The sequence below is a fragment of the Megalobrama amblycephala genome, linkage group LG22, assembly GCF_018812025.1.
Source record: "Megalobrama amblycephala isolate DHTTF-2021 linkage group LG22, ASM1881202v1, whole genome shotgun sequence".
In the NCBI taxonomy this organism is placed as follows: Eukaryota; Metazoa; Chordata; class Actinopteri; order Cypriniformes; family Xenocyprididae; genus Megalobrama; species Megalobrama amblycephala.
Window position 1 is genome coordinate 4,068,810 of NC_063065.1, and position 21,055 is coordinate 4,089,864.

Below are 21,055 nucleotides of genomic sequence, written 5' to 3' on the forward strand. Positions count from 1 at the left end.
ATGTTAGTTAATATATTAAAGGTGCCATAGAATAGAAAATTTAATTTACCTTGGCATAGTTAAATAACAAGAGTTCAGTACATGGAAATGACATACAGTGAGTCTCAAACTCCATTGTTTCCTCCTTCTTATATAAATCTCATTTGTTTAAAAGACCTCAGAAGAACAGGTGAATCTCAACATAACACCAACTGTTATGTAACAGTCGGGATCCTTAATATGTACGCCCCCAATATTTGCATATGCCAGCCCATGTTCAAGGCATTAGACAAGGGCAGCAGTATTAACGTCTGGATCTGTGCACAGCTGAATCATCAGACTAGGTAAGCAAGCAAGAACAACAGCGAAAAATGGCAGATGGAGCAATAATAACTGACATGATCCATGATATTTTTAGTGATATTTGTAAATTGTCTTTCTAAATGTTTCGTTACCATGTTGCTAATGTACTGTTAAATGTGGTTAAAGTTACCATCGTTTCTTACTGTATTCACGGAGACAAGAGCCGTCGCTATTTTCATTTTTAAACACTTGCAGTCTGTATAATTCATAAACACAACTTCATTCTTTATAAATCTCTCCAACAGTGTGTAATGTTAGCTTTAGCCACGGAGCACCATCAAACTCATTCAGAATTAAATGTAAACATCCAAATAAATACTACACTCACATGATCCGATGCATGCATGCAGCATGCATGACGAACATTTTGTAAAGATTCATTTTGAGGGTTATATTAGCTGTGTGAACTTTGTTTATGCTGTTTAAGGCAGTCGTGACCTCAGGGCGGGGAGCGTGAAGATTTAAAGGGGCAGCAGCCTGAATCGGCGCATTTTTAATTATGCCCCAAAATAGGCAGTTAAAAAAAATAATTAAAAAATATCTATGGGGTATTTTGAGCTGAAACTTCACAGACACATTCAAGGGACACCTTAGACTTATATTACATCTTGTAAAAACGTGTTCTGTGGCACCTTTAACTAATGTTAACAAATGAACCTTATTTTAAAGTGTTACCAAGTATTTATAATAATTTAGATTAAATTGCCAAATATAGTCATATTTCACCCCCCCCCCCCCCAAAAAAAAGAACAAACTGAAAATTATTTTAGTACCACAGATTGTAATTTATGCTGATTTTAACAGAAAATAATGTGTGTGCAGTATTATTTTCATTACTGCATTTTAATACTGAGAATGATGTTATTTTTGCATTATAGTATGTTTAATTGTCATGAAAATGTCACAATGAAAAAAAAAATATTTATGGTCTTAAAATAAGCTTCATTTTCTTTTGCAAAATATAATTTTATATTTTTTTTCCTTTTGATTTTGTGGTGAAAATATGCCTCATGTTTTATGAAATCATCATATTCATGTACCATAGTATTTACATTGTAGTCCTAACAAAAAGTACTACAAAAACATGACTATAGTATACAACACTATAGCACTTTTCTGTACACTTATTTGTTACTGTAGCATCCAAAAGGAGTCTTCTTTAAATTCAAGAGTCTTAAAATTGGTGTACATCTTTATGCTGTAAAGCATCTGCTACCAAACAGCCACATATATCACAGATGGTGAGGACTGTCTCTCTAAAGGCCCTTTTATAGTTTAATTAGCATTTAATGATCAGTGTTGAAACAGGAGCGAGTAGGCAGTGATTTTCTTATAGAGCATGTGATGACACACGCGAGTGTGTATTACTCCTACAAGTCAAGTCAAATTTATCCCCCTTAACTCACAGTAAAATAAACCCTCAGCCCCGATGCACTAAAAACAACAAACAAGACCCCCGGAGTTGCACCAGGGAGACACGAGCACATGAGCTCAGCCCGCTCGACCCCTCTGAAATATTAACTCAGCATTTGTTTTAAAGCGCTTAAATGTTTGTGGTCGCGGTCACTGTGGCTCGGCGTGAATGAGGAGGTTTTTCATTCAGGTCCAGAGTGAGTAAGTGAGTATTTACCGTGGCATGCGCAGTGACGGTGCGCCCCTTTAATTTGCCCCAGGAGCTCCTCTAACGCCTCTTTCAGACCCTGCTGGCGGGGGGGAAGCCCGTCCACTTCCCTCCAACCTGCAGGAACACAGAGAGACATAAGAAACAGTGCATTGTGGGTAAAAACAACAGATGCATATGAAAAAGTGAGATTGGCACAATACAAGTCTTTCAAAGCCGTAGGAGGTAATACCAAACAAAAAACTATGAGATTATGTAATGTGTGTGTGCTAATCTCAGCATTCGCCTTATATCCTTGCACACATACACACTCGGCACGGTAAACAGGATGATGTTCTGATGGTGTGTTGGTTGCAGGCCGGTTCCCGGGGAAGCAGGGAAAACATGGACGCTCTATTCCCGGAATGTCTAACACAGACCCTCTCTTCAGCCCGGCTAACCTCGCTAAGAGCGTGTGTGTGTGCGCGTGTTTGTGTTATGAAAGAGATAGAGCAAGGGGGATAGAGGACGCAAACAAGGTGTAAATAAGAGAAATTACGTGAAAATCATTTCTGAGTGTGCCCGAAAAGCGGCGTGTGTATGTGAGTGTGAATTGTAGAAGGAGACAACAAGTGTGTGTGTGTGTATGTGTGTTTGAGTTGGTGTATAAGAGCCGTTCTGTCTGCAACTTTACAGCCTCTCACAGACATGCAAATATTTCCAGAGGGAGTCGAAATGGAAAACACAAACACACATTTAAATTAGCATGCTCAAAACACACACACTCAATGTAAAAGAGCCCTAAAATCTGTGAGAGAAAAGGAGGGCTTGTCCTCACAAACATAAAAATGGGGACACAAATATTACACAAATGAAGCCAGACATAAACACACACACACACAGATACAGAATCACACACACACAGACATTATACGTCATGCAACTTCTTAGAAAGCAAAACGTGACTAACATCTGTCCTGTTTGTTGTTGTTGGATGTGTGTGTATGTGTGTGTGTACTCACTTGAGGGTGTAGCACAAGCAGGTTCAGATATCTGAGGTGAACTCCATCCCTTCATGTTATATGCTGATACCTGGACATAACAGCATGTGCCCTGAGAAAAAGAGATAGATCTGTGTTGTATTTAAAGGGCTCATGAATTGAGAAATCATATTTTTTAACAGGTAAGAGGTCACTGTACTATAAAAACATCCTATAAGTTTCATAACTCAAAATTTCCTCGTTAGACCAAAAACAGCTTTTATTGAAACAAAGCTCTGAAGACAACTCGTTTCGAATTTTGTCACATTATGATGTAATGGTGTGACGAAAGACCGCCTCTGCAGAATCTCTCATTTACATTGTGTTTGCACTGTTAGTTATGATGAAAGCATTCATGAGCGTGCAGAAATCAAGTTGCAATGACAAGATCATCGCATTCATGCACTCAACAGACAAAAGCAGATAAATAATACTTAAATAGCACTGTAGTGCTCAATATATTCTATAAAATATTAATCTTTCTTCACAATGTTCTTACCTCTGAAACAACTTTGCTTTCCTCCTGACACAACCAAAGGAAAATGAATATTAACCAGTAATATAGCTCAAGTTTAAAAGGATCACCTAAAATAAAAATTCAGAAATAATTTTCTGTACTTAGCCTCATGTCACCGACTGTCTTTCTTCTGCTGAACATTAAAGGAAATGTTTTTTTTAATGTTTTTTCAATCTTAGAGCTTAAAGTCCTCACCAAATAAATCACCAAAACTGGCACCTCAAGACGCATCAAACTAACCAATCGTGAATAAAGTTTGAATGTGCAAATGTGCACATGAGATTTGAGAGCTCCATCATCACTTTGAGTTTTATGCACCAAAGTAAAATTTTTATTATATTGACTATATAAAATTGACTATATCTTGACAACAGTTTAGTACACATGATTTAATTCACATGACTTTTCCAGGTGTGGAAATCACACTTTTAAAATGAAGCTTCCTAATACATACAGGTTATCCAAAACTGTTGTCAAGGGGTAAATTAAAAAAATCTTCATGTTTAGTTGTTTTAGCTTATCTTAATGCTTGTTTCATCTTATTCTAATTCATTTTAAAGGTGCCATCGAACGTTTTTTTACAAGATGTAATATAAGTCTAAGGTGTCCCCTGAATGTGTCTGTGAAGTTTCAGCTCAAAATACCAATATGCTCAAAATATTTTTTTAACTGCCTATTTTGGGGCATCATTAAATATGAGCCGATTTATGCTGTGCGGCCCCTTTAAATCTCGCGCTCTCCGCCCACGGAGCTCACGCTTGCCTTAAACAGTGCCTAAACAAAGTTTACACAGCTAATATAACCCTCAAATGGATCTTTACAAAGTGTTCGTCATGCATGCGTCGGATTATGTGAGTATTGTATACTGTTATATTGTTTACATTGATTCTGAATGAATTTGAGGCTGTGCTCCGTGGCTAACGGCTAATGCTACACTGTTGGAGAGATTTAAAAAGAATGAAGTTGTTTATGCATTATACAGACTGCAAGTGTTTAAAAATGAAAATAACGACAGTCTTGTCTCCGTGAATACAGTAAGAAACTATGGTAACTTTAACCACATTTAACAGTACATTAGCAACATGCTAACGAAACATTTAGAAAGACAATTTACAAATATCACTAAAAATATCATGATATTATGGATCATGTCAGTTATTATTGCTCCATCTGCCATTTTTCGCTATTGTTCTTGCTGCCTTACCTAGTCTGATGATTCAGCTGTGCACAGATCCAGACGTTAATACTGGCTGTCCTTGTCTAATGCCTTTCATAATGTTGGAAACATGGGCTGGCATATGCAAATATTGGGGACTGTTACGTAACAGTCGGTGTTATGTTGAGATTCGCCTGTTCTTCGGAGGTCTTTTAAACAAATGAGATTTATATAAGAAGGAGGAAACAATGGTGTTTGAGACTCACTGTATGTCATTTCCATGTACTGAACTCTTGTTATTTAACTATGCCAAGATAAATTCAATTTTTCATTCGAGGGCACCTTTAAGTCATCTTGACTTGAGTTTGCAGAGTCTCCCTGGTTTAGCTCATAAAACTCAAAATGCGTTTCACAATGATGGAGCGGGTCGCAAATAACTTCAATTTCAGGTCAGTTTCCCACACGAAGCTATCATAAGTCTTCAGAAAACCTGAAATATAGTGCACGAGTCGTATGTTATAAAACTTTATGGTGCTTTTTAATTCTTTTTGAAGCTTGCCAGCTGTGGTAGTATTGTTTGTAGTATGTTTTACTCCATATACTAACCGCTGTAAGTCCGGTGATGTCATACTGGAGTTGAGTCACGTCTTCAATGACTGTCTCACCCAGCAATGGGGTAAATGAAGGAACGCTGCTCCAACTCACTGAGACACACACAAGTAAGCAGTCATTTAGCAGAAGGAATTGCACTGACTAGACAACTAGTTCTACCACCATGCCATGCTGTGTGCCTCTGCCTACTAGTCAAGGATCATGTGACTTCAGCAGTGCTTGTTCTATATAGCGAAACAAACTGTGACCTGGTGTATTTGTGTATAGTCTGTTTTGTATGGTCTCCCGTAAGGGATAAATATTTTTGTATACTGAAGAGTATTTGTTCACAAAGTCTGACCAGCAGATTTCTAAGACAGTCTGAGTGTGTTTGAACCACTAAACAAATATAATGTCTGACAGAAAATACAAGAGAGTGTGATGTCTGTTCTTTTGACACTGTTTATGACAGCACCGGGGTTATTATCATTAACTAACTAATGCTAAAATTTAAATGACTAAATTTCTGTTGATTTAAATAAAACTGAAATAAACTGAACTGGAATATTAAAAAAAAAAAAATGTCAAAAGCAAAATTCTTCGTCAAATTACTGTTGCTCCTCTTTTGTAAGTCGCTTTGGGTAAAGTGTCTGCTAAATGCATTAAGGCAAATGTAAAAATTAAACAAATTAAAATGAAAATATAACAATAAAAGCCAATTGTAATGTGTATAGTCAGTTCTGGTTTCATTTTCACTGTGTTTCCTGTGCTGGTTTTGCCTTAGTTCCTAGTCATCATTAGTTTCCTTGGTTGTTAATTAATTTACGCACCTGTTCTGTTTTCTGTTGATTACTCTGTCTGTATTTAAGTTCATTCAGTTCATTGTTTCATGTCATCTATGTTGATTTGATTGTTTAGCTATGATTATTATTACTCCTGTGATCTCCTGTGAGTCCATTAATAAAGTGTGTTTTGGATATTGCTTCGTCGTGTGCTCACTACAGCAAAGCGTGACAGAAATTCTAAATATTTATAAAAACTAGTAGTAGATAAAAAACACTAGATAGCACTAGAAGTGTGAATCTGCCAGTTTCATTTGTGAGATATTTTCATTTCTCACCCGCAGCTCACTCGGCTGTGTGGAGCATATTCTCTAGCTGGCTGTCAAACCGCTGATGCTCACCAACTAGTCGATGAGTCAGTTGTGTTTTGATGGTATAAACGAAATCATCCCTATAACAGGATGAGTCACTCACCGCGGTATTTGGTAATAACAGCAGAGTTGTGGCAAAGAGGCTCTTGGAAGTAAACTCTGAGACTGGTGCTACTGCTGACGGACAGATGAACGTCACTGGGAGGCTCAGGAGGACCTGAAAACACAACAAAGTCACTAAGTGTGTTACGACCAGCAGCTATAACCACAGGTGTGTGCGTGTTACTCACTGGCGTGTGTGTATCCCGTCTGCATGCGCTTGTATAGGCGGAGCTTCCATTCCCACGTTTTCAGCTGTCTCTCTCTGTTTGACTCCTCCCTCTCTCCAGGCTCCTCCCCCGTGACCTGGGCAACCAGCTCTGCTATACGATGCTCCGCCTCTTGCACCAGGGAGGCCAGGTGAGCAGCTCTGCCTTCAAGACTTAGAACTAGAGAAGATATGAGAGAGATTAGAGCTGCATGATTCTGGATAAATTGAGAATCACAATTTTTTTTTGTATCAAATAGATTCAAGCACGATTCTGAACAGAGAATTACACAAAATAACAAGTAATTTACTAGAGGTTCTGACAAAATGTTAATTACTGCAGTCTATTTAACAATGTTTATTTAATTTGAATAAAACAAAAAAAATTGGTTTGACTTGCTCATAAATATTTCACTCGTTTCATTACTGGATGAATCAGTGTTTTTGAACGAATCTTTTGAATGAATGATTCAATGACAAATATAAATACATGGATTTTAAAAGTATACTATAAAGTTATGAATGGGCCATGTTTGTAAAAAAAAAAAAAAGTTGATATAAGCAAATGAATTCCAATTATCTATTTATATTACTTTAAATGGTTAAATTGCAAGAAATTTCCTGATCATATTTCACCCCCAAAATTAGCTTGTTTTTAGGACCAATTTTTGGAAATTTTGCACTAAAAAATACATTGCTATAATGCAAAACAATAATAATAATAATAAGCATAAATTAAGTTCAGGACAGCAAAAACTACCATGATACAACAATCTGCAATTTAATTTAATTTCAAATGACAGTAATAAGAGGGAGGCTGCTTAATTAATGCAACAATGCTAAAAAACAAAACAAAACAAAACTTAATGCTCCTAAAAGTTCTTTATGCAAAATATAACATAAAATAAAATATGCATATTTGTATTTATTAAATGCAATCTTTTTTTTCCTCGTTTCTTTTGATTTTGGGATGAAATATGACCTGGGCATTCCCAAACATTCTACAATAGAGATGATGATAACTATATAAAGTGTCTGAAAAATTGACATTATGTTTTGATCTTTGGTGTCGCATACCATATCACACTGCTGTTGCCGCCGTTTGATTGAAGCAATAAGCCACTACTGCTTTATTGTAATGTATAGCATGTGGCAAACATCTGTAGATGTATGGTTTATGATTCATAAAGTGGGGCTCGTGCTGCATGCGTTTGATCGCAGTACGTGTGTACTCACAGTGGGGACTCTCTTTGGCCCCGGCTCTCAGCAGAAGTTTGGCCATGGGGACGTTGTTGGTCATGATGGCGATATCGAGTGGCAGCAGTCCTTCACTGTTGGGTGTGTTTAAGTCTAGCTCCTCCAGGCTGAAGGTACTCAACAGAGACTCCACAACATCCAGCTCCTGATGCTCCACAGCTTCGAACAGAGCCTCGTTACCCTGGAACTAGACATGCATGCATAGATATATCTCACACATATAGAAAATGCATGCAAACACACATGTACAAAACATCAATGCCATTTTTGACTACAAGGTTTTAGAGATGCAATATGGTTCTTTGAAGGTTAAAAAAGGTCTTAGTGTTTTATTATAGGTTTTTAGGCTCTAGGTTTTTTGGATCTTCTTAAATGGCATCATCAACTGCAACTGGTTGCTTTATATGTCAGTCAAACAAGCTGAAATGTCAAAGTTACGGTGAGACTAATTTGATTTTTGCTATTGCATAGTTCTTGTTTAAGTGTTTGCATCTCACCATGCTGGTTTTTTCTGGCTGGCCCGGGAGTGCCGTATCGTCCAGAATCAGGTTCGTTGTGCGGAACTTTCCAGACAGGTTCCTGTAGAGGCGCCGTGCAGCACTCGGAGGAGACGAACATGACGTGCTGGAATATTTGCGTGGAATCAGAGGATGAGGGTCTGGAATCTGTTGAGTCATTTTGGATTCGGCCCTGAAAAAGAATTATGAGCAATAAACAGGGATGCTGTGAGGACATAAATAATAATAAAAAAAATCATTAGAGGATGAATACAGCACAAAAACATTTTTTCTATTAAATATATCGGTAGCACTTTACATTTACTAACAATGAACTAACAATGATAAATAATTCAAAAACATCTTAGTTAATTTCAACGTTTACTAATACATAATTAAAATCTGAAGTAACTGTTAAAGGGGACCTATAATGCCCCTTTTCACAAGATGGAATATCTGGTGTCTCCAGAATGTGTCTGTGAAGTTTCAGCTCAAAATCCCCCACAGATCATTTATTATAGCTTGTCAAATTTGCCCCTATTTGAGTGTGAGCAAAAACACGCTGTTTTTGTGTGTGTCCCTTTAAATGCAAATGAGCTGCTGCTCCCCGGCCCCTTTTCAGAAGAGGGCGGAGCTTTAACAGCTCACGCTTCGGTTGCTCAACAACAACAAAGCTGGAGAATCTCACGCAGCCAAAATGAGGATTGTCAGTAACGGTGTTCAGCCTTACATTGTTCAAACCGGAGTCGACACTGATGGAGAGACTCAGGAAGAAGTTACAACTTTTAGAATGAAACTGGACGTTTCTGAACGGTTAGTGGATAAATTTATGTAGTTGCTGTGGAGTTGATTCAACTCATCGACTAGCATGTGCCGTCATGTTAATCTTTTGTGCAAATCCAGTGTTGAATTGACCCTCGTTTGTGAAGCAGTCCGGCGTAAAATGACGGCATGTCAACAACACTCTACTACAACTCCTCTTCCTCTTCTCTAAAGCAGCCCAACATGACTTCACCCCCTTTGTTGTGTGTTTTCGGAGGTGGGGTTTATATACATTTTATGGTTAGTGATGTAACATGCCGTTTGTTGTAGTCCTTAAACAGAGAATTCTTTTCTCCCTTTGCATTGAACTTTGAGCGTCGTAACTTTGCAGATGTTGTTTATGCTCAAACAGCAACATTACACACTAACTAAAGTTAAAAAAGTGAAATCATAATCAAGGACCCCTGATTTGGTCCCTTAAAATCTTACTTGCAACTAGGTTTTTCTTGTTTTAAAATATAAAAAAAAAAAAAAAAAAATGAGGTTAATGCTTAAAAATTAAAGTTACCAATAGACTAAGACTGGAAGAGATTAAAAGTAAAATTTTAAGAATCAATAAATGAAAACTCATTGACCGCTGATATAAATATTGGGGAATGACATGTACACCCTGATATCAAGATTCATTCAGAGGAGCTTCAGATTTGGAAACAGAACAAAGGGCACTAAGAACTACAACTGTCACAAATGTCCTCGTATTAGGGCGGACCATTGTCCGCGTCGGATGCAGGCAGCCAGAAACAGGCGAACACCTCCGAGTGCTCTGATAATAACGTGGTTATTTTAACGGGCAGGTATGTGCTGTGTGCAGATAAAAGTGGGTATATTTGTGGCAGGCCGGATCAGTTTCAAAGGCGGCTGATCTCCGGGCTTAAAGTTTCTCCTCTTGTGCTGAACACACGGGCTGCCGAGCGAACGGCGCGCACACTCACATGAAAGACTAGCAGATGAAAGAACGAGGGATAAAGAGAGAAAGACAAAAGAAACAGGGACACCACATGTTAACACAGCCGTCTCAGCACCCCATCAGACGAATAGTGATAGAATAGAACAGACACACACACACACACACACACACACGCACACAGTTTCCCACCACACAACTACTGTGAGGTCCAACTGTCTGAGACCACATTGAGAATCTGGGATTCCACAGCTTATTTAAACATGGAAATAAGCTCATTTTTAGAATTTTGAAACAAAGTAACATTGTGACTTTCCAGATTGTGCTGTATTTCAACACACTAATCAAATGCAAGTAAATTAGTGACTTTGATCAAGTGACTCTTTGTAAAGACTTTGTAAAGATTTTCTTCTTCAATCTCAAATCATGCTGGAGAACATGATCGTCAAGCTAAAAGAGTGTTTGGTGTGTCTCTCTTTTTTGACATTTTTCAATTCAACATCATTAGTAATTAAAAAAATGGTATTCATTTGAAAAAATGTAGGACACTTGAACCAGACTGTACACAGCAACAAACACTTATTTACACAAGCACACACACACAGTCAAGTTGGGGGCAAAAGTGTTCCAATATCTGGGGATTGTGTCTGGCATCACATCAAAAGGCAAAGCAAAATTTAGCACACAAATACGAGCACATTTAACACGTCCAGTAAGTCAAGGCTAAATGAGAATAGGCCATAGTATGGAAAATTTAGTGAGTAATGCCTCCGTCTAAGAATAATAGCCATTGAGAACAGTAGGCGCATATAAACACATGCAATCCCGCACACATGTGCATGTGTTGAGCTCACTGATGGTAAGAGATTACTCTTTACCGTTTCCCCGAACACATGTTCACATTTACCTCCGAGATCAAACTCTACCCGATATGACTGCTAATGTGGCCGGTAAATTATCTGCTTTGTTTCACGTGAAACAATGATAAAAGCTGGAGAGGCGGTGCGAAGTGTTCCTGTCACTCGTTTTAGATCCGATGTTGCTATACAGAAAATAAATGACAACTTCAACATTCTGTTCCTGGGCGTATTCTGCACCATTCCTCAGTGCGCTGGCTCTTCGTCTGAAATGATTGGCATCACACATGCTATGCAAGCTACTCAATAATGTTAACTAATAGCCAAATAGATATTTATGAAATATTTAAGTAAATGTGCATGAGATTTTGGGTCGCAGATGGCAATTCACACTGACTTTTGTGAATAAAAAAGATTTACATAACAGTCAGACAGATAAACACAACTGACAGCAACAGTTTATACATTTAACTCTTCATATTGTACGGTTGTTATTTTGATTTATGACATTTGAAATGTGTCATAGGATGCACAAGTTGTATCTTTGCCTTGTTTTAAACATTTTTTGCTAAAAATAAAAAGTTTGTTCAGGCTTAAAACTCCTTGAACTTCAATAGAATTCACTGAAATTCCAGTAGAGACAATCAATGGGAAAAGATTTTATTTACTTTCAAAGGATAAAATGTTTTTGCATAGTTTATTTTTTGTCTCTTTTGACAATAGCAAAATGTATGACTAAATTCTAAATAAGACATTATTATCAGCAGTGTTGGGGTAACGCATTACAAGCAATTCAAGTCAGATTACAAGTAATGCAATCAGATTACTTTTTCAAGTAACTAGTAAAGTAATGCATTATTTTTATATTTACAACAAAATATCTGAGTTTCTTTTTCAAATAAGTAATGCAAGTTACTTTGTTTTCCCATTTACTGGCGACACCTCTCCTGTCCCCATGTTGAGAGAAATCGAGAGTGTACTTTTGGTGTTAAAGGGCCTTTACATTTGCCAAAAATAAAACATTTTTGTTGTTATAAAAACAAACAAACAAACAAACAAACAAACAGCCCAGCCCAGATGAGAAAAAGTAACAGAAAAGTAACGCAAAAGTAATGTAATGCATTACTTTCCATAAAAAGTTACTAAGTAACGCAATAAAGCCATGCGTCCACCTTTGGTTAGCATACTTTTCCAATTGTTTTCAATGGGAGCGCCGTGTTTTTTTTTAAACGGCAGGAGTGTAACGAGGCGCTGAGCGTCTATTTCACATTCAAGCGCTGAAGCGCTCTGCGTTTTTTACCGGTCACCTCGAGTTAAAGAATGTTCAACTTTGGATAAAACGCTGCGCACATCGCTGTCACTCTTTACCCAGCCGTCCAATCACAGTGGAGGAGGGGCGGGACAATTACAACACCGACCAACCGCCACATTCTGCTTGTACAACGTAAACAGATGACAACAACAAGCATAATAATGGAACAAAATAATTTAAAACAAGAGCCAGAGCAAATATTTTACATTGTATCAACATTTTTATATAGAAACAGTACAAAAACAAACAAGGTGTGAAATGAGATACTAGTAACACTTCTGCGGATATTCAGTATCATAGCAAGCAAGAGTCTCGACTGAAAAAAATGCTGCGCTGTCGAAGCGCTCTCAAACGCTCACAGATAGCCGTTTTTAGCAGAGCGCCTAGCTTTGGTGGACCTACTGCCTAAGTTACTTTTTTTAGGGAATAACGCAATATTTTAATGCATTACTTTCAAAAGTAACTTTCCCCAACACTGATTATTAGTAGCTTATTTAACATTTAATTTTTGTTTTGAATTCTGAATTTAAAAAAAATTAGAATCTAAAAGTAGCTTTTCTATATTATGAGGCGTTAATAAAATTATCGCAATTACAAAATGACAACTTGCAGATTCTACTCGTTGCATTAAATTAATATTGTCTTTCAGAATATTAAAGAACTAAGAAAACACATCAGGTGACGCTGGTTATAATAAAAATGACATATCAAACAGAACAAATGAGCAGATGTAACTACTTTCGTAAAATTTTGAGTTTCCTTACTCTATAGCTGTAATCATGAATTAAACAAAGACATTCGTTTTTACACATTACACAAAGTCACAAAGTCAATAAAGTATACATTTAGAGACACTTTTGATCCTAATTAACTGCAAAATGATGCTAAGATGAATTTCACATAAATATATTAGATGCACGACTGCAACAGACGCACAGATGTGTGCGAGAAACACCAATCATGCTGATTCTTTCACGTCGCCATCAATCAAACAAAACTCCACTGACATTTGGAATGTTTTACGACAAATGCGCAAAGAGCGGACGACGTCTCTATCTTTTAGAATAGTTGGTTCTAACAGACGGAAAGGGGACAGAGGGACTCCTCCACGAGGGTTATATGTGGCTGCGAGAAGGAGAGTCGGAAATTTGATTCTTGGCACCAGACAGACTGCAGTCCGACCAGCCAAAATTTGGAGGGGGAGTGTGTGTGACAGTAAGCAACAGGAGGGGGGCAGCGAGGACAGTATTACCGATTAGTGTGTGTGTTACTAGGGTCAACAGAACCCCTCTCTCTCTCTTGTGTACTTCAGGCCTAGTGGAGCCAGTCTAACCCTTCGACCTCTCACACACACAATGGGGAATCAAAGCTAATCAGTTGATTCCCTCCCCGTTTGAAAGACACGCAGACAGGTTTGCATGTCACCACAGAGATCTTCAGCAAGCAATCGCTCTTCACCAATCAGAAGTCAACGAGTCACAAGAACATGTCCAGCTCACATTTCATTAGTATATTATGTATAGTATAAATTAGTATATTATGTATAGTTTGGATTGTGACTTTATTTGAATGACAATTAAGCACATTTTTCCACCAAATATTCTCATTGCTATAATGCATTTGGATGTTTTACTTTTTTTCCCAGCTTTTTCTCAATAGTGATTCTCACACTACAGGTGAATAGGGTGAAAATAATATAACGAATACATAAATGCTGGGTTAAGAACAACGCAAGCTGGGTTGAAAATGGACAAACCCAGTGGTTGGGTTAAATGTTTGCCCAATGAGCAAACATTTAGCAAAATATGTTGGAAATGAACATTTATTAATATGTTTAATAAATTAACGTTTATTAATAAGTTTAATGAATAATAATTAAACAATAAACATTTATTAAATTGCTTATTAATAAATGTTCACCTTTTGATTATTATTGATGCCTCTAGTAATTATGAGTCTGATTTTTAATTTCCAATATATTTTGGGTTCATTTTAAGCTAGACATATAGTCATTTTTAAACAATTATTGGATTAAATAAAACTACCAGCATGTTGGGCAAACATTTAACCCAACCGCTGGGTTAAAACAACCCAATCGCTGGGTTTGTCCATTTTCAACCCAACTTGGGTTGTTTTTAACCCAGCATTTTTTACAGTGTAGATATCAACAAACATTCCCTAACTGATTAATCACAGATTGGTTTGTATTACACGGTTTCTGAGATGTTATGTTTAAATATGCAAATGATACATTCATATAATTAAATATCTACTAATTTGCATACATTTTCAGAGTGGAAATCTGAACATTCTGGAAAAAATCTTTTAAAGATATGCTTTGTATTTGAAATCTACACATGCAAACAGATAAAACGTATTAAAATAAACATTTAAATGTGTATTTTGGATGTTTTCCTTCACTCAAAAAAAAAAAAAAAAGAACTTTTACTGTTGTTAGTTTCACTCAAACCATCCTTGTTCTCATTACTTAAAAACACATGTAACTACATGAACTTAATTTAACCGAGTTGTTTCTACTAAAGTTTCCACTTGTGTTTGAACAAACTCAATTAAATTGAGTTTGTTCAACAAGTTATTTTTTGAGTGCATTTTGTAGAGCAAATAGTTAATTTAATAAGGCAAATTAAGTCAATAAATGTGTTCACTTTGCGTAATAAACTTTTATAAATTTACAATAACACTATCAAGTAAACTGCACATAAATATTATGTAACGGTGACAAATTGAAATGATTTGTATTTACTCAAAGACATTTTGTCAGCTTTACTTGAATTCTTTTGTTCATACAACTAAATTGTTAATTGTACAAATTACTCAATATAGTTGCATGGAACCACTTGACACTTCTTTTTAAGTAAATCCAACAAATCATTTTTTGAGTGTTCCATTAGTGTGAAAGAAGCACAAGTAAAATAGTACAAAATGTCTAAATTTACCAGTGCATGAAAAAACAATGGTTTACCTTCAGCATCTTGCCTTAAAAAATGTTTAAAATCTTGAAAAAATATTTTATAATTTAAATATATTGTTTTTTCACATTACAATAATGAAAAAAAATCCTTTTTTTGGATTACTGCAATGAAAATAAATAAAATGTCAGATTTCAAACCATCTTAATGATCCAAAACAGGTTTCATTATGCGAAATACAATTTAGATATTTTCAGTGTTTAGTGAGTTTCACCCATGCGTGCACACGTCGCTTCGACAGCATTAGAACGGGAGCGAGTTTGTTTAACGCAGTAAAGCCGCGCAGTCTTTTCCCATCACGCGTACGTCTGCATGATTCTGATGTGGCCGTTTGCGTTATAATCCAGCCAGATTAAGAGATTAAACACGGGAGTATTTGTGTGCATGCGCCGGCATGCGGGTGTGTTGTCGCAGTAGTAGTCGCTCCCCTGTGAGAGTGTTTGCTGTGTCGAGTTCAACTGCCCGCCACCTGTTCGCCCCCCACCCCAGGGGGCAAATCTCTCTAATTCTGATGAGCAGAGACAGAAGACCGTCGCCATGGGGATGTTCCGCAGGGGGACGAGACGCGCATGTGAGCACGGGATCAATCAATGTATGAATGCGTGTGCGCGGACGTGTCTTTGTGCAGCGGCCCCGTACGTGTGTGTGTGACGTTAGGCCAGTCTAAGAGGCTCTGGCGACAGACAGCTCGGCGTGCAGGAGGTGACAGGGAGTCTGCGTGAGTCTCTGAGCGGTCCCAAAAACAGGGGGGCCCAGCCCTCATCGTGCCCAGCCAGGGTGGCTACATCCTGGGGACACGCCGCCCCGAGACTCCCCGGAGTTATATGCGTCTCTGGAGCCCGCCGTCCAATTTGCCATATGCCACGACCCAGATGCGGCCACCGATAGGCACCTCTTCTCATGCACAAAGAAAAGCACATAAACTTAAAAAGAAAACAAAAAGAGACAATTTAAATACCGTATTATGGCACAGCTCTGTATATAAAGTTGGATATATATTATATACAACAGTCTGCTTGACTTTTTATTTTTATCATAAAATGTAACTACATATAAAGTTGGATATATAAGAATGTCTAACTTTATTCACATTCGTACATACTAAAGCAATCAATACTAAAGCCAATCTCAGTTGCTTGATTGTTTAAATCATTGCAAAAAGTAAACTACAGTACCGGTCAAAAGTTCGGAAACATTAAGTCTTTTTTAATGAAAAATACATTAAAAACAGTAATATTGTGAAATATTTTTTTCAATTTAAAAGAACTGTTTTCTATGTGAATATATTTTAAAATGTAATTTATTCCTGTGATGTAAAGCTGAATTTTCAGCATCATTACTCCAGTCTTCAGTGTCACATGATCCTTCAGAAATCATACTAATATGTTGATTTGCTGATTAAGAAACATTTATTATTACTATCAATGTTGAAAAAGAGTTGTGTGCAATTTTTTCTTGATTATTCGATGAATAGAAAATTCAAAAGAACAGCATTTATTTGAAATAGAATCTTTTGTAACATTATAAATGTCTTTACTGTCAAAAAACTAGTGTATAATGTTACAAAAGATTCTATTTCTAATTGTATATTATCACACAGATATAATCTGCTAAATGCGAGTATAAGGCATGAAGATATCAGGATATTATAAACATTAACCTGGTGATGATTTTCTGTGAAGCTGCTTTGAAACAATTATGAAAAGCGCTATTCAAATAAGTTTGACTTGACTTGACATGCTTTCTTTATGTATCATGAAAAATTGTGTTGCCAAATGAGTAATTCTGGTCAAAGTTTGTACATTTTTCCTTCAACAGTAAAATATAATGCCAGACAGATTCTTGTGCCGTATGTGCATGTTTATCATCTCAGAAAAAAGCTCCCAAGAAAAGCTCATCTTTTCTGTATGAATCTTGGAAGTGACTCAGATTTGTGAGTTTTGGATATGCAAAAGCCGTGACAGACGGGGAGGGTGGAGAGCAGAGAGACAGTCATAACTGGAGTCATGATGTCTGTGGAGATGAGCAGAGGAAAAACCTTGGGAAACCAGCAGCGGTTAGAGCCAACATGGCTTCCTTGCAATCGTGTGAGTTTAAATGACTTGTTTAACCTCTCTCAAACTAATTTTTAGCTGCTTAAAGGCCAATTCACACTGCATCGACAGATGCAGACCAACGCCGACAGTCTCCAGATTACAGTACTTCACTTCTCAGACATTCCAAGACTGAGATGGCCGATTCAACATGTTTGCTGATCCGACAAAACCCGCTAAAGTGTCTGTTGCCATCTGTCGCTGCAGTGTCAATTTGGGCTTAAAATGACATTATTTATAACATATGATTGAGTAAAATTATTTGTGCTACCAGTCCACGCTGAGAGAGCGCCTCCTGTAGGCCGGAGGTCTGGACGTCAGACTCCTGTCCTCCTTGCAGTGTTTGTCCTTCAAAGAGAGTCGCTGAGTCAACTTCACAATCCCAGACTCAGTCCTGCCAAACACAAACACACAGAAATAGCATGATTAGTGCAACAAATTCTCTGATTTACTAAATGTTCCCCTAAAAACACACACACACGTTGCCAGAGATTAGTTCAGAATATTTTCCATCATAATGTTCCATCATGTTTCATGTGTCTATATAAATATTTGATCTTCACCTACAAACAAATAATATATTCAACCATTTTAGTGTCACTAAATTTTATCAGCTCAATATAAAATCCTTTTGCCCAAAACTGAAAGGATGAAACTCATGAAAATAAAATTATATATAAATAATAATATAATTCATATAATAATTATGTATAACAATAATAAAATGTATTATTAGTATTAGTATTATTGTTAATTATTATTCTGACAGTTGGTATTATTATTATTATTATTATTATTATTATGATGACAATGAAAATGATTATTATTATTATCATTATTATTAAAACATGGAAGATGATAATCATAAAATAAATGATAATGAAAATTAAAAACAATCAAACAAATAAATCTTCTAATTCATTGTTTTACATTTTCATAAAATGTAGTTTTTACATTTTTCAATTTTTATTCCCAGATTTTAAATAAAAAGATGAAACTCATGAAAATAGAATAATATATAAATAATTTTATTAATATAATAATTATGTATAATAATACAATTTAATATTATTATTGTATTATTGTTGTTGTTGATTCTTATTCTGACTGTTGTTATTACTATTATAATGACAATTAATATTATTAGGGGCCAAGCACCGAAGGTGCTTAGGCACCTATTGTTATTGTTGGCGTTCCGTACGCTTATTATTATTCTTCTTCTTCTTCCGCTCTTGAAGTCTATGGCAGCCCATAGAACCGCTTGCGGGAAAGTTGTGAAATTTGGCACACAGTTAGAGGACAAAATGACCTTTGACCATAGCAAATTTGGAGTCTCTAACTCAATCCCTCTAGCGCCACCAGCTGTCCGAATATGCACTTATGTTTATGTTAATAACTTTTGAACCATAAGGGCTAGAAACAAAATTCTTTTTTCCTCTGATTCCTTGGCTCAAGCCGAATCGACTGCACCCTATGACGTCATTTTCCGTCATGAAAATTTTTCCGCCATTTTGAATTTTCTGAAAAACCTACTTTTTCGAACCCCTCCTAGGCCGTTACTCCGATTTTCACGAAAATTGAACCAGATCATCTTCCGATCATGCTGACAAAAAGTTATGGAATTCAAGTCAATAGCTCAAACCGTTTTCGAAAAACACACGAACGAATTGTACCTAGTGCTTGCGAAAATAGAAGTAAGGCAGTATCTCTGCAACACTTTATCATATTCAGACCAAACTTGGTACATGTCATCACAAGCATGACCTGAGGCACCATGCAGTGTTTCGGCGCAGCGCCACCTACTGATGCGGAGATATGAAAAATGGCTATTTTTGCTTATAACTTCTGATGGGTTTGGCCAAAAATCATAAATTTGGTCTTGTTAGATTCAGGGCATCATGTCAATTCGACTGATATCCAATTTTCCCATATCGGCCATTTTGTCCATCGGCCATTTTGAATTTTGTGCTAAAATGCTGTATTTTACGAACGCATTAACGTATCATTACGAAACTCGGTATGGGTCATCAGCACTATGCCCTGAAGGAGCCTGAGAACTTTCGGCACTGCGCCACCTTGTGGTAAAAAGTTATAACAAAATTTACAAAAATGTTAATAACTTTTGACTGTATTCACCAATTGTAATGAAACTGGTCTCAGTATATTCCGTGGGTCATGCTGACAACATAGATATCAAATTTGCCATAGTCAGCTAAACTTCCTGTCCGCCATATTGTTTTTCTTTAAAAACCTACTTTTTCGAACTCCTCCTAGACCGTTGCTTCGATTTTCACCAAAATTGAACCATGTCATCTTCAGACCATGCCAACAAAAAGTTATGGATTTCAAGTCGACACATCAAACCGTTTTCGTATACCGGAGCAAAAATTTGAGGCATGATGCAAAAACGACTCTTGAAGTTGTATCTCTGCAATGCTTTATCATATTCAGACCAAAATTGGTACATGTCATCACAAGCATGACCTGAGACATCATGCAGTGTTTCGGCACAGCGCCACCTACTGGAGTGGAGATATGAAAAATGGCTATTTTTGCTTATAACTTCTGATGGCTTTGACCAAAAAACATAAATTTGGTCTCGTTAGATTTGGGGCATCATGTCAAATCGAATGATATCCAATTTTCTCATATTGGCCATTTTGTCTGTCAGCCATTTTGAATTTTTGGCTAAAATGCTGTATTTTATGAATGCATTAGCGTATCATTAATAAACTCGGTATGGGTTATCAGGACAATGCCCTGAAGGAGCCTGAGGAGTTTCGCACCAGCGCCACCTTGTGGTCAAAATTTATAACAACATTTACAAAAATGTTAATAACGTTTGACTATATTAACTGATTGTAATGAAACTGGTCTCAGTTGATTCGTTGGGTCATGCTGAGAACACAAATATCAAATTTTCCATAGTCGGCTGAACTTCCTGCCCGCCTTATTGTTTTTCTTTAAAAACCTACTTTTTCAAACTCCTCCTAGACCGTTGCTCTGATTTTCACCAAAATCGAACCGTATCATCTTCAGACCATGCCGACAAAAAGTTATGGATTTCAAGTCGATATGTAAAACCATTTTTGTATACTGGAGCAATGAATTTGAGGCATGATGTAAAACACACTCTTGAAGCTGTATCTCCGCAATGCTTTATCTTATTCAGACCAAACTTGGTACATGTCATCACAAGCATGACCTGAGGCATCATGCAGTGTTTCGGAGCAGCGCCACCTACTGGTGCGGAAATATGAAAAATGGATATTTTCGCTTATAACTTCAGATGGGTTTGTCCAAAAATCATAACTTTGGTCTCGTTGGATTCGGGGAGTCATGCCGAGTCGAATGATATCCAATTTTCCCATTTCAACCATTTTGGCCGTCGGCCATTTTGAATTTTGTGCTAGAATGCTGTATTTTATGAACACATTCAAGTATCGTTACGAAACTTCGTATGGGTCATCAGCACAATGCCCTGAAGGAGCCTGAGAAGTTTCGGACCAGCGCCACCTTGTGGTCAAAAGTTATTATGAAATTTACAAAAATGTTAATAACGTTTGAATATATTAATCAATTGTAATGAAACTGGTCTCAGTAGATTCCTTGGGTCA

At 36.9% G+C, this 21,055-nt stretch overlaps 1 protein-coding gene across 5 annotated transcripts in view; it reads right to left on the bottom strand.

Annotated features, from left to right (window-relative positions):
- LOC125257441 (ankyrin repeat and fibronectin type-III domain-containing protein 1) overlaps nt 1–21,055 on the bottom strand; it is a 94,522-nt gene that overhangs the window by 12,821 nt on the left and 60,646 nt on the right. For 4 of the 5 annotated variants that reach the window (XM_048173793.1, XM_048173792.1, XM_048173790.1 and 1 more), the window contains 9 exons: nt 17,710–17,832; nt 8,461–8,653; nt 7,943–8,150; nt 6,690–6,887; nt 6,503–6,616; nt 5,262–5,359; nt 3,482–3,505; nt 2,965–3,055; nt 1,973–2,080 (listed from right to left, as the gene is read on the bottom strand). In XM_048173793.1, coding sequence (XP_048029750.1) covers nt 1,973–2,080; nt 2,965–3,055; nt 3,482–3,505; nt 5,262–5,359; nt 6,503–6,616; nt 6,690–6,887; nt 7,943–8,150; nt 8,461–8,653; nt 17,710–17,832 — 1,157 coding nt within the window. The remainder of the gene's footprint in view (nt 1–1,972; nt 2,081–2,964; nt 3,056–3,481; nt 3,506–5,261; nt 5,360–6,502; nt 6,617–6,689; nt 6,888–7,942; nt 8,151–8,460; nt 8,654–17,709; nt 17,833–21,055) is intronic. The other variant, XM_048173791.1, reaches the window with a different exon arrangement.